Below are 13,011 nucleotides of genomic sequence, written 5' to 3' on the forward strand. Positions count from 1 at the left end.
TAAAGGCCCCTACTGGGGTCAGACCATAGACTGTATAAAAAGATGGACCACATGACAGATCCCCAAAAGTGAAACCAAAACATTTCGAGCGCCCCCTGCTGACTGGCTGTAGTATAAGTCATAAAGCCTGCCTCCATGTTAACAGATGGGACATGAGTCAACCTATAAAATCAAAAACACGGTTTATGTCATTATAGTTAGTTCTTATCATGCTGATTTACGTAAGTGTTCATTTTTCAGACAAGTTTATTTTTAATTAGTGATGCTGTAAAAAGGATGATTGACAGGTCTGTTAACCAATACGGCTGCAGGATCTTAGCAACAAAAATGACAATTTCTGTAAAAATACATTTTAAAAAATTGCTGTTCTAAAGTTATGTAAACTTTAAAAAACACCACTATTAACATAGGTAATAAAACCCTATTGCTACTTCTAATCCACACTACAAAATAAGATATGCTGAAATGGTAATAGAACACTTTAAATGATTAACAATTAACAAATCCACATATACATATTGTGTGTAATCAGATACAATTTACAAAAATGTGAGTGTCATGATCTTGTAGTTTCTTTTTAAGGATCTGTATGTGTCCCATACTGATGTTTATTAAGTGTTCTTATACTCACATCTTCATTGGTCGTCTGGTTAGAGCTGATTAGGTATGTATGGAAGCCTGATAGGCCCACTATGGACCAGACAGAGAAGAAACACACCACCACCTCCAGCACAGTGACAAAATTCAGTCAAGGAAGATTGCAACAGTTTTAATCCAACCGTACATTTAACAAAAAAAACAACAACGTGTAAGCTCATACCGACAAAAACACAACATAGACACATACAGAGCCGAGATGGATGAAGAAATAGTACCAGCTCTAACAGCTAGCATATTGACCTACAGCCTCAGGGCTGTCCTCTGCTTGCCAATAGTTCCTAGTTACCAGTTCATTTGGCTGGCAATGCAGAACGCTGCTCATTTTCTCTGCTCCACATAAAGCACAAAAACACAGACACTGTCCTACATGACTCGTTCTGCGTTTGTTTAAATGAACTTCAGTGACCCATAACTGTTTCTTAGGATACTGTCGTCTTCATAGAGAATGTATTATTCATTAAACAAGAGCTACAAATACCCAGACACTACAAAAAACTATTTAGCACAGATAGGTCCCCGAGGGCATATTTAAAATAATAAATGACTTGGAGAGTCAATATAATATAACATGTTCAAAGACCGTGAGGCAGTCTCTTAAACCGCACTGTAAAAATCAACTAAATACCATCACACTCCTCTTTTCTCTGTCTTCCTTTTCTCTCTCTTCCAAACCTCTTCCTCCTTAGCAAGGACGAAACATGTCATCATTCACCCGGTACAAAGGACTGCTACGATACTATCGACTGCACTTCCCCTTTATTAAAGTCCTGTAGGACACAGGCCGTTATCAGCCTGGCTTGGCACACATTTCTCTGCCAGAGAAACAGTTATCTCACTCGGCCATAAAGAGAAGGGCACAGAGAGAGGGACAGTGTCATAGCTCGGCGCTCTCAACCTGATTTGTGGGTTAGAAGAGGTGTTGGGTATCATTTAGAAATGATCAGATCTGGAAATGATCAGATGTTTCAGATTCCTGTAATATTTAAGTAAATCAAAAACCTGAAAAGGAGTATGATAATTATCTGTTATTGTCAGAAGGTTCTGGATAAAAAGGTCAAATAAATTTCACCCTCTCCTCAGAAATAGTCTTCTGAGTAGCTGGTGATAAATCTTCCTGTCTTTCCTGCCTGGATTTAAAGCGTGCAGCTGAAGTCAAATGCAGTCAGACCAAACTTTACTGCAATGTCAAATGAAAGCGTTTGCCTTGCTTGGATGGACCAAAGTCCACATGATTATCACTGATGTTGTGTTAAGACAATAAGCTGACTAACATTTGTAACAGCTGTAGCTTAAGATGTCTTGCACACACTTGGCATCCATCACACAAACAGACAAGCCCGCGCTCAACGTCAAATCTCACTCACACAACATCTCTGGGGCGAGTTAGAGCCAGATGAAATCAAAGAGTGACTGAATCAATGGACAGAGACAGATTGAGGAGTCGCCTTGCGTGCTGCGTTAGCCTCATGGAACAGGACTAATCAGACACACACCAGTTGTGTAAGGGCTGTCACAGCAGAAAATGGCAGGAGCAATGGCTGCAAATGCTTTGAAGAGGCATGTCATGGTAATAAATTGTGACCTACATAATGAACTATATGAGCCCTCGCTGGGCAAGTTAGTGTGGGTCAAGGTGTAATACAGTTGACTCTAATGAACAGATTCGTATATGGAGAAAATGATGGACAGACAGCAGCAAAGATCACATTTAACAGTTACGTATTTGACAGTAAAAGAAGAAGTGTGATGTGGGTGAAAGGATATCTGGCAGGACTGTCTTTAAGTGCGCTGAGGAAGCCGCTTTGATGAGAGCCTGTAAAAAAAGACAGAGTTTCAATTAGGACACTACTATTACACACACATATTGTGCACCACACACTATGGAGCCATTACTTGCCCGAGACAAGGGGTGCAAGAAAATAGAAATGCCCTTGAGAGTTGCAGTATTATGTTTTATGATTATCATTTTTAATGAATATGTTGTATGCAAATATTTTATTTTTGTACTGGAACAGGTAAATGTGAATTCCTTATACACAAAAAGTAGTAAAGGTTAAAGTAAAGGTGCCATGATAAATACAAATGCATTAAAAATGTGATTGCATTTAACACTGAAATGTTGTTTTCTTTATACTATAAACATTTAATTAAAAGGTATTATGCTAATCTTAAGCTTCATATTTCACTTGGTGACACCTGTGGAGTACCTTAGCATTATTTAAAGTTTAAAAAACTTTCTGAAACGACTCAGTCAGCTCTGTCCCTTTAAGAAGCCCCGCCCCTACAAGCCTGCTTTCTTCTGATTGGCCAGCTCTCCGAAGCCTGCTGAGGGGCAGAACTCAGTGTTTAAGGCATGCCTCCTACCCTGTGGCCGTATTACAGACTTGTCAGCAAAGAGTGAACTTCATTTTTTCGATGTGAAATGAATGTCTGCTGCTCTCTTTCTCCATGACACTCCTAACCAATGTGACAAGCTGAGCCATTGAGCAGAGAGGTGAAGTAAAACAAATTTCGGAGGCAGATTGAGATGCTGGGTGGGCGTGTCCTTGAACTGTGCCAGGGGCAGGAAGTTCTGCTGTGTTTGGGAAGATGCCCAAATATAGAGTTCCTCCACTTTGTGACATCAGTCTGTCTGAAAGCACACGTTCACAGCAGCCTGCAAACTGGGATTTTTTTAACTGGGGATTACTCCAACATACTTTTACCTACAGATTTGAAACTTCACCCACGTTTGGTATGGATATCCAACATTGTAACATTATATACTGTATATGTCTTAAAATGTGAAACAGCATAAACCCCCTCTTTAAAATACATTCGCCTTGATCTGTATTCTGACTTGTAACCCCTGCATTGTGATGCGCATCGAATCAGCTGATTCATGCCAATACAAAGTCCTACTGCAGACCCTTTCCTGCTTTAAGTGTAAGTGTCAATAAGATGAAGTGAGCTCAGCAGATTGTACTTAAACTCAAATTCAATTGAACTTCCAAGTGTGAAGATAAGTAGGAAAAATTGAGAAGAAACAGCACATATTTAGTGCTATATGAGGTCGTGGGAAGCATCTCTGTAGCTCCAATCAGCCAAAGTCATCATTTCCTTTTATTTTTAAGACACACGTCATGGGTTCAGAGAGAGAAAATAAATGTTTGTTTTGAATTGTTGATGAAAAGGTGAGACTTTAGCACCTGCAAGCTGAAGGGTGGTCACTACATCTGATTTGAAGCACGGTCAAGTTGAATTTATCATCACTGTACTGTGTGACTACAGTGAGCCTGCAACGTGAACAGATAATAAGGACACTGTGATGTTCTCCAACTTGGTCTGAGCCCAATTGTGAGACTACATATCAAAGAATTCAGTCTGCAGTGATGCCTTTTGCCAAATCTGACAGCATGGGACTCAACGCAGCATTGTCACAGTGAAACAGAGCAGGCTTGTAATAGAAAAGAAGACTACTTAAATACTAATACTAATAAGAGTCAAAGATTCAGCGCTACAATTTTCTCACACTTATTCTTGTCCCACATTTCTTTTTCAGTGCAACATTGATCCACTGAGTGTCATTTACGTGAACACAAACACACACATGCACACGCGCTGATGGGGAGCCCAACAGTCCACTGCCTGCTCCCAGCTGGAAAAATGGTAACAAGCCAGATCGCTGCAGCTTTTCATAACGCCCACTTACAACCTGCTGGCTCGAAACACACCGTGAACACAGCCAGACGGCGTGCGTGTGTGTGTGTGTGTGTGTGTGTGAGTGTGTACCATGTCCTTCTTCCCGTCCCCTCAGGTACTTACGTAAAATGATGTGTGTGATGACGAAGGCGAAGATGAAGATGGTGAGGAAGGAGAGGGAGAGGATGAACATGTAGAAGAAACGGTAGTTCCTCCTTCCCACGCAGTTTCCCACCCAGGGACAGTGGTGGTCGAAACGTTCTGCATGGACGGAGAGAGACAGACGGAGGGAGAGTGAGAAAAGTTTGTTTTGGACACAAGGACACCAACCTACACGTCTGTCCTTTCATTCCACTACGCTGCTGCTACAGTGATATTTCTGCTATTTACAGTCTTGACACATGAGACACCCAGACAAAACTCTCTTATGTACAATGTCTTAGAAATTCTCTCCAAAAGATATTCAGGATTCATGATGCCAAAATAAACCAGATTTCTTGACTGACAACGTCACTTAAGTGCATGTAAACCCTACGAGTCTGGAGCTGTGGGAAATGATGGGAAAAGTTTCCCTCCGGGCCTTGGCATAATAACATACAAATTTTTCACATAGTGCAAACAGGCTATTTATATGACCTAGCTAATAAAGTTAAACACTGCCCTACATGACTGTGTATGGCTGAAAAATTCCCTCCGTCACTGTGAGACTGTGCAAGGTTGAGAGGGTGAAAGAAGCTCTTTGCTGGGTCAACAGATAAAGTCCCTCCAGTAAGACCTCAATTTAAGAATATCTGAAGATGTTCGAGGAGCTGGAATGATTAAAAAAAAAAAGGGTAGGAGAAAAAGTGTTGGTTAGTGTTGTCTGGCATGTTCCTTCCATAGACTTTCCATTATGTTAACATGGAGACAAGCCTGTCAGTCACTTTAGTACAGTGTTCTGCAACTACACAAAGTGTCACAGTGCTGCACAGAGGTGCCATTTTTATTTAATAATAATTATAATAATAATAATAATAATGATACGCTTTATATATACAGTGCTTTAAAAGGTACTCAAAGACAATTTACATGTTAAAAACAATAGCAAAGACAGTAAAAGCAATAAACAGTGTATAACACTCAAGGGGCAGCAATTACTATACTACTATATTATTAATATGTATGTATATAAAGGAAACAATTACGACAATAACAAATGAGGGGTTACAGATTGAAAGCAGATTTAAATAGGTGGGTTTTGAGTCCAGTTTTGAAAAAGGTGAGTGAGGGATAGTGTCTGAGGCGTTGGGGTTAGGTTGGGGTGAGAGTTCCAGAGGGAGGGGGCAGCAAATAGAGAAGGCTCTGTCCCCCCCAAGTCCGGTGGTTGGATCGGGTGAGAGGGGTGAAGAGGTTTGCGTCGGCGGATCTGAGGTTACAGGTGGGAGTGTAGGCCTATTGGTGAAGGAGGCCAGTGAGGTAGGAGGGGGCTAGTTTGTGAAGGGCCTTGTAAGTGAAGGGAGGATTTTAAATTGGATTCTTTGTTGGATGGGGAGCCAGTGAAGGTTTTGAAGGACAGGGGTGAGTTTTGGATGTATTGTAGTTTGGTGAGTATTCTGGTGAATGTCTCATAAAGGATGCTATTGCAGAAGTCCAGTAGAGAGTGTTTTAATTGGAAGACCAGTGTTTTAGATAAATGAAATGTGTGGAAATCAGAAATTATTGACTCAAAATATATATCTGAATTGGGGCTGCACGATATGGGAAAAAAATGACATTGCGATAACTTTTTGTTCTGCGATATTTATTGTGATATAAAAAAATCCAGGAAAGTATACCAGATAAATGTATTGTATGGACATGTGTGTTTTGACGTCCATACAATTAACAATCAATACTTTTTTATTATTTGGGACTTTAAGTGTATTTAAAGCAGAGAGACAGACAAAATGTGTCTTTATAAAATAAATACAAACAGTTGGCTGCAGTTGTGTTACTTATACGTTATGTTGTCTACCATTTCCAACGATGTATGTTTGATCAGCGTGATCAGCCCGGTGACCGGAACTTTTGGAAATGAAATCTCGCCGTATCCCACTTTGTGTCAGCACACACATCCTCACGCCTCGTGTGTGCTGCAGGTGTAGCTGCTAAAAGTAAACACATCAGCTACGTTACCAGCTCTTACCTGTAGCCACTGCGTTACTGAGCACCGGGACGAGGTACCGCTGATAACGGCATACTCCAAAGCCACCACGCGTAACTAAAAGCCTGCCTCAAAAGAAAGTCTGATCATCCCGCCGACATGACCTGTGACGACGGCAGCATCGCATGCTTGTTTACAGTTTACAGGCAGGTGACACACACAGACTCTGCAGATCAGCATCAGCTCACTTAATGCTCTGATGAAGAGCTGCACTGATGTGATATCAGATGGACTTTTGTTGTAGATTAGTCATAGAAAACGACAAAATGGTGAGTACTCCTTTTCCACCGAGCAACAATACAGTAGCAGCTTGACGCGTTTCAGCCTCGCAATCACACGTTCTGTGATGTGACTATTGCACATGTGCACATTGCAATTGCGATGGTTAAACGTTATGTTGTGCAGCCCTAATCAGAGTACAGTGTAAAATAACTACTTGATCATTTTATGTGAAAAGTAGTCTGTGGTATTGTAATCAAAGAAACTGTGCTCTTGTATTGAGTCTTGTCACTGATTGCTCCAGGATTAGTAATCAGGCCTAACTCCACAGTCCTGTATTGGAGTGTAGACCACTTGCTGCGCACTGCGGTAACTCCTTCGCTAATTAGTCAGAGCCTTTATTTGTTTAGTGAGGTGCTTTGACCTGCCTTTGTCTTCAATAATCAATGCCTGGTTGAAGAGTGATGGAGACACGCTACTCAGACAGGATATAAGGGGGCAGCTACTTGTCAAATCTGTCTGTCACAGCCTGTCACTGTGGTCATCAGGAAGGAACAGGAAGTAAACGACAGGAGACGAGAAGCTAGACTTCTTCTCTATGTGTTAATATATTCCTATTCTCAATGAATCAATGTACGGAAGTGTTTTGAGGATGTGGGAGTACCACTGACATTCAAGAACTGTAAGAACAAGAGTCAGTCGCCTGTTTTGTGTGTCAAAGTTTCCCGTCACATAATCACTATCACATAAAGGCTGTCAGCTCATTGCTCAGTAGCATCAGAATCCCTCCAAAGAGGTTTTAACAGAAAAAAGGAAGCTTGAAGCCCCAACTGTCTGTTTCATAATGATGTAACACATTCTTATTTATGTGCAAATATTCATTGATGCATTTCATTGTTTGTTAACATAACACATTTTCCCAAAGAGGGACATAAAAGCTTCATCTCATGCACTTTAATTAAGCACATCATGAAATACCAGCAGCAAAAAGCCCCCCAAAAAACAGCTGAAACATCAAACACAAAGTCCCAATCTTTAGCACAACAGAAGAGGATGTGAAGGAAGGTAAGTGGAAGTCTGTGAGTGTGTGTGTGTGTGTGTGTATTATCATTCTGCGCTCTTATAAGCTTCTTCTATCACTCCCAGAGGGATAACCCTTTTAAATAGGAAGTGACTCTACAATAGTCCTATGCTCCGCATTCACCAGGGAAGCCCTATCCATTCTGACTGCTGACTTATTTAAGAGCTTGTTAGCCCCCCGGTGTTTACAGCACCGGAGGTATAGAAGTTGAGGAGGCAGGGGAAACAATTGTATCACTTTTTCAATGCTGACATGATCTTCATTTCCAGTTTAAGAGCAAGTGCCAATCCAATACTGATCATTAAAGACTTAAAAGAAACAAGGGCATTTTTTCAAACAGATTTCCCGTGCTCTCCAGGTCAGAAAAAGTCTTTAGTATATTGTTTCATTTCTGTGAATGTTGGTCTTTTTCTCCAACATATGACCCACCGTAAAATTTGTTCTTATCTAATCATCTAAAAAGTGGGCTGCGTCCTATATTTCCCGGTGCGACCAATACACCACTATAAAATGCAGAGGGAGGTATTTTAATGTCTTAGGGTATTTTACTCTGACGATGGCGCTATAATCTAGCTGAAGTTGTCGGTTGTTAAGTAGTGACATCACACCTCTGCATTTAACTGTTTCTGGGTCCAAGCCGCTACCACTACAGTCTCCTATTTACAACATGCCGCAGTGCTGTTTTGCGTTTTTCTCACTGTTTTTCCTGTATTTAGTCTTCTTCTTTTTATCATGATAGTTTTATTTTTTTTGTAACTTCCTTAAGCTGTGTCCTTTCTAAACACGCTATAAATGAGAGTTTTGGTCTCCCAAATTTCCCCCCGGGTATTAATCAAGTATTTCTGATTCTGATTACCGCAGGCTGCCAGCTACCGCTAGCAACAGCACCGCTAGGTAGCAGGATTGCAAACTCGACATGGTGAAAACAGATGGTAGGCTTTGATTTGTGTGTGTTTTGAATGAATATACATTGAAATAGGGTTGAAATAACTTGTATACATGTTTTTATTAATAAATAGCTGTAGAAAACCTTTGTCCCTCTCGGATACTCCCCAAAACAGACTGCGTCTTATAACCCAGTGCAACTTATATTCTGGATTTTACGGTAATTCTTTGCACCATTATTTATACACGTTATGAAGCTTCATAATAAACCCTGGACTGACTCCAGATTTCATGCAGGGGATATGGAGCCATGCTGGGTGGAGACCCGGAGCTTTGAGAGCAGAGAGGAAAGAAGTTCTTGTAAAAGAGACACCAGTTACAACTCTCATCCATCACTGGAGTTCATCACTCCCACCCACCTGCAGTATGGACACTCCAACTATGTGTCTGTTTCATATTTTCCTCTTCTATCTGTGGCTCACAATGATGATCTCAACATAGTTTTTAAACCTCAACCCATTTAGATTTACGAAACCATGCTCTGTGTCTATATTTGGTTGGGAACAGCCCTCAAAGGATCCCCTGTGACTGTGCTGGTTAAAATCTATCACTCGTTCATCCTGTTTTGTTTGAGGCAGAATATCCATTGTCCTTAATTCAATCAAGTAGTGAGCCCTAACATTTTCATTTCTGAATTTAATTATCCAGTTAAAATATGCATAAATCTACCAAACACAGCCTGTTTGTGAAAATGACTGCCCTCTCGTCTTTGCGTTCAGCTGTCAGTCTGTCTTCCTTCCTGCCAGCATCTTTCTGCCTCATCTGATCACCACTTCCTCATCTTTTTCCCTGTTTACTACTTTCTAATCATTGTCTCCCAGGGTTTCAGTCGGCCACATTACTGACAAAGAAATAGACTTTCAAAGGAGTTGTCTTTGATGAGCAGCTCAAAAACCCTGATGAGGAAGATGCAGACACACAGGTCTCTGTATCTCTAACTCTAGCTTTCCGTAATTGCCTAGCTGTGCACTTCGCTTTGTCTCCTGGGACAGAGAATGTGGTCGTGAAGAGCAGCAAAACAAAACCATTATGCATTGGTTTCTTTTTGTTGTTCTCGTTGTAACTATTCCCTCTTTCTCCTCTGTGAGGATCCCTGCTCCTCCAAGCATATGTGCTGTATATCCTCTGTAGGGAGGCAGCAAGTAAACATTTAACTTGGCTTGTGTTCTCAGATACAGCTTAAGGATACCACGGTGAGAACACTCTCCCATCAGTAAACAAGCTCTTGACAACACCTGTGTTCCTGATTAAACCCATTATATTACATGATCGCCGATAACGCTCGATATCTGTGGAGTGTTTCTCTAATGAGTAAGGTGCACAGTAGATGTCAAACCAGAGTACGCCGATGACAGCAGGACAGTTAAACTAGGTGAGGCCAGCAGAGAATATGCCAACAGTAGACGGCCACCAGAGGTTAAAATATTTACATTACTGATGCAGCCACGACTGAATTTACAATATGTGTCACTCAAGGAAAAAAAACAGGACATTTGCACAATGTAAAAGAAAATCATTTTGCCGTCCTACTTTCCATTATGCTGGTTGTTTTATCCCCCTTGCTGTCCAGACATTACCTTTAGCTGTTTAACATTAAGACCTCTGCCATCGTCTCAGTTGAATAGTGTTCACATTAAGGCTGCACAATTAATTCAGCTGAATGCACCTGTGGTTGTCGTAGTTATAGCAGCTGTTGAAAACAGGAAGAGAATACGTAGCTGTCCTCGTGAATGCTTCTTTGTGGTTTTTCATTACGATCTCAAAATATACTTATCTGTTACGTCTTTGAAGTGTTGTGTCTTGTAGGCTACTAACGCTCTGTACTGTAATGTACGCTGCTTGTTGTTGCGCTAAAACAGGAAGAGAGCAGTCACTAATTAAACCAAAACACCGGTCCCCTGAAACGGCTTGTCATTGATTGTTCGGTATTTTGGATTGAACCCTGTCTTTGCCGCTTTCAACCACCCAAAAAAACACTACAAAGCGCAGGATGACAGTTGTATGAAGGCCAAGAGGAATAATACTCCCCATTAGGGTGGGCGGTATACTGGTTTCACACCATCACCGGTCTAGACATGGATTTGCAATACCGTCAATATCGGGATAAACACAAACTTTTTGGTTTTCGTACATGTTATCCATAACTTATCTACAGGAAAAAGTCCGTCTGATATCACATAGTGCATCTCTTCCGCAGAGCACACAGAGACCTGACGCTCTGCATGCAGAGCCTGTGTCACTTCCCTGTGAACATGCGCGCGACGCTGCAGCCGTCATACAAGATGTCAGCGGGATGATTGAGTCAGACGCGCAGTTACGCGGGTCAGCTTTTCAGTGAATGTGACCGCATGAACAGACCGTTTACGGAGCAGAGGAGTTGTGAAGTGTCTTCACCTGCTACGCACAAACGGCATGAGGTTGTGCATTTGGGAACAGGATATAAGATGTGTAACCATCACGGGGCTGGTCACGCTGATTAAACATACATTTGAACATAGTTAGTAACCCAGTTGCAGCTCACAAGTCTATTTGTAGTGGCTGAACCAAGTGTGGTAAAAGTAGGAGGGATTTTTGTTTTGTAAAAAGAGTTAGAAACGTTTTTTAGAAAATGTTTTGAGTAGAATACCTTTTTGATTTTGCACCAAATTCAGCTAGAAGAACCTATTTTGAGTCTTAGTTTGATGCAAAATTTTTACGAGCCAGAATGCAGCACAAAAATGTGTAAGTACATAAAAAAATGTGTCCCTAAAATCATCTTAATTAATAATCGTGATTTTCATTTTGTCCATTATCGTGCTGCCCTAGTTAACACCTGTCGGTAAACTTTCATTTCCTCTCACTAACTTATGAGTGGAAAATGACTCCTGCTACTCTGAGCTGCGATGCTGCTTCTGCTTTAAATTTTTACTTGTAATGTCTGTTGTCCGATTAAGTATTGATAACATGCTTACAAAAAAACAAAACAATGGTGCCTGTGGGCATGTAAAGTAATCAGTGTGTGCCCAAACACTGTTTACACTGGTTACACTGACTATCCCTGCAAGTCTAATACAGATGCTTTTTTGATGAACAGGATTTGTCCGACTTATCTAAGTGTGTGTGCTTACATGTGTGTTTGTGTATATTGTGTGTTTGTGTCAAAATGTGCAGGTGGGGGTGGAGAGGTAGATGTGTCGACCTTTGGATCAACCCAATTGTTGTTCTCAGTGGTTCACCCGTGTATCGGATTTGTACTGACCTACATATATTAGATATGAAGTAGTTTATTAATCTGGGTAGAGGATCATTTGGTGTGGGTCTTGACTGTTTGTGTTCATTGCACCAATCAATGTGGTTAAAATTAGAACACTGACAGAAATAGCAACCGAACTTTCAATCACACAGAGTGAATCTGATTCTCACTCACCCACACAGTTGTCACAGAGGCTGCAGTGGGAGGCACGTGGTGGTCTGAAGATCTTGCAGGTGAAGCAATACTTCAGCTTGACTGTCTGGCCGTTGATGACCACCTCCTTGGTCCTGGGAGGAGGCCTGTAGCCCGTGCTGCCATTCGCAACATCTTTGGAGAACATAAGAGAGAGAAAAACAAAAAAAAGATACATGAGGGTCAGAATGAAAAGACTGTTAAAACTGTACACTGCACAATGTTTTGTCAAAGTTTTACTCAGGCCCTCATGTACTCTCCATATACAGTACTATAGTGTGTTAGGAATATCACAGTAAGCACAATAATATCTGTTGTCTGGATACAATTCACAGTGCAATAAAAACCAAGAAGAAAGGCCACAATAGGAATATATTTCACAGGTGATTCAGCAAGGACAGAAAGTAAGTTATAAAAATGTAATATATGATATATGTATAACTGACGGGGTGAAGTTTAAAAACACAACTGGTATAATCTAATACGGAATGACTGAAAATATCTCTCACAAAATCTCTTAACATACTCTCTCTTTACAAAAAAAAAGTTATCCTTTAAGAGACCCCGCCCCTACAAGCCCACTTTCTTCTGATTGGCCAGTCACAAAGTGCGGCGTGTAGAAAAAACTGTGTGAAACCTGGCGTTCACAGCAGCATGCAGACTGAGCTGAGAAGCCTGGGGATTGCTCCAACATACTTTTAGCTACAGAACATCGAACATTGTAAAATTATATATAGGTCTTAAACTATGAAAGAGCATAATACCCCCTCTTTTGTGTTTTTCTAGGGCAGTTGTCTGGTCCTATAAGTAACTTTTAAG

At 41.0% G+C, this 13,011-nt stretch overlaps 1 protein-coding gene across 1 annotated transcript in view; it reads right to left on the reverse strand.

Moving 5' to 3' along the window:
- The window catches only part of LOC138591516 (palmitoyltransferase ZDHHC14-like), a 60,642-nt gene that overhangs the window by 11,767 nt on the left and 35,864 nt on the right, over positions 1–13,011 (reverse strand). Inside the window, exons 4-7 of the mRNA XM_069662140.1 lie at positions 12,175–12,327; positions 4,465–4,602; positions 2,425–2,473; positions 632–734 (exon numbers count right to left, since the gene is read on the reverse strand). Of these exons, the coding sequence (XP_069518241.1) occupies positions 632–734; positions 2,425–2,473; positions 4,465–4,602; positions 12,175–12,327 (443 nt within the window). The remainder of the gene's footprint in view (positions 1–631; positions 735–2,424; positions 2,474–4,464; positions 4,603–12,174; positions 12,328–13,011) is intronic.

This window comes from Semicossyphus pulcher, unplaced genomic scaffold (assembly GCF_022749685.1).
Source record: "Semicossyphus pulcher isolate SPU_LCO1_2020_fin unplaced genomic scaffold, fSemPul1.0.p SCAF_14, whole genome shotgun sequence".
In the NCBI taxonomy this organism is placed as follows: domain Eukaryota; kingdom Metazoa; phylum Chordata; class Actinopteri; order Labriformes; family Labridae; genus Semicossyphus; species Semicossyphus pulcher.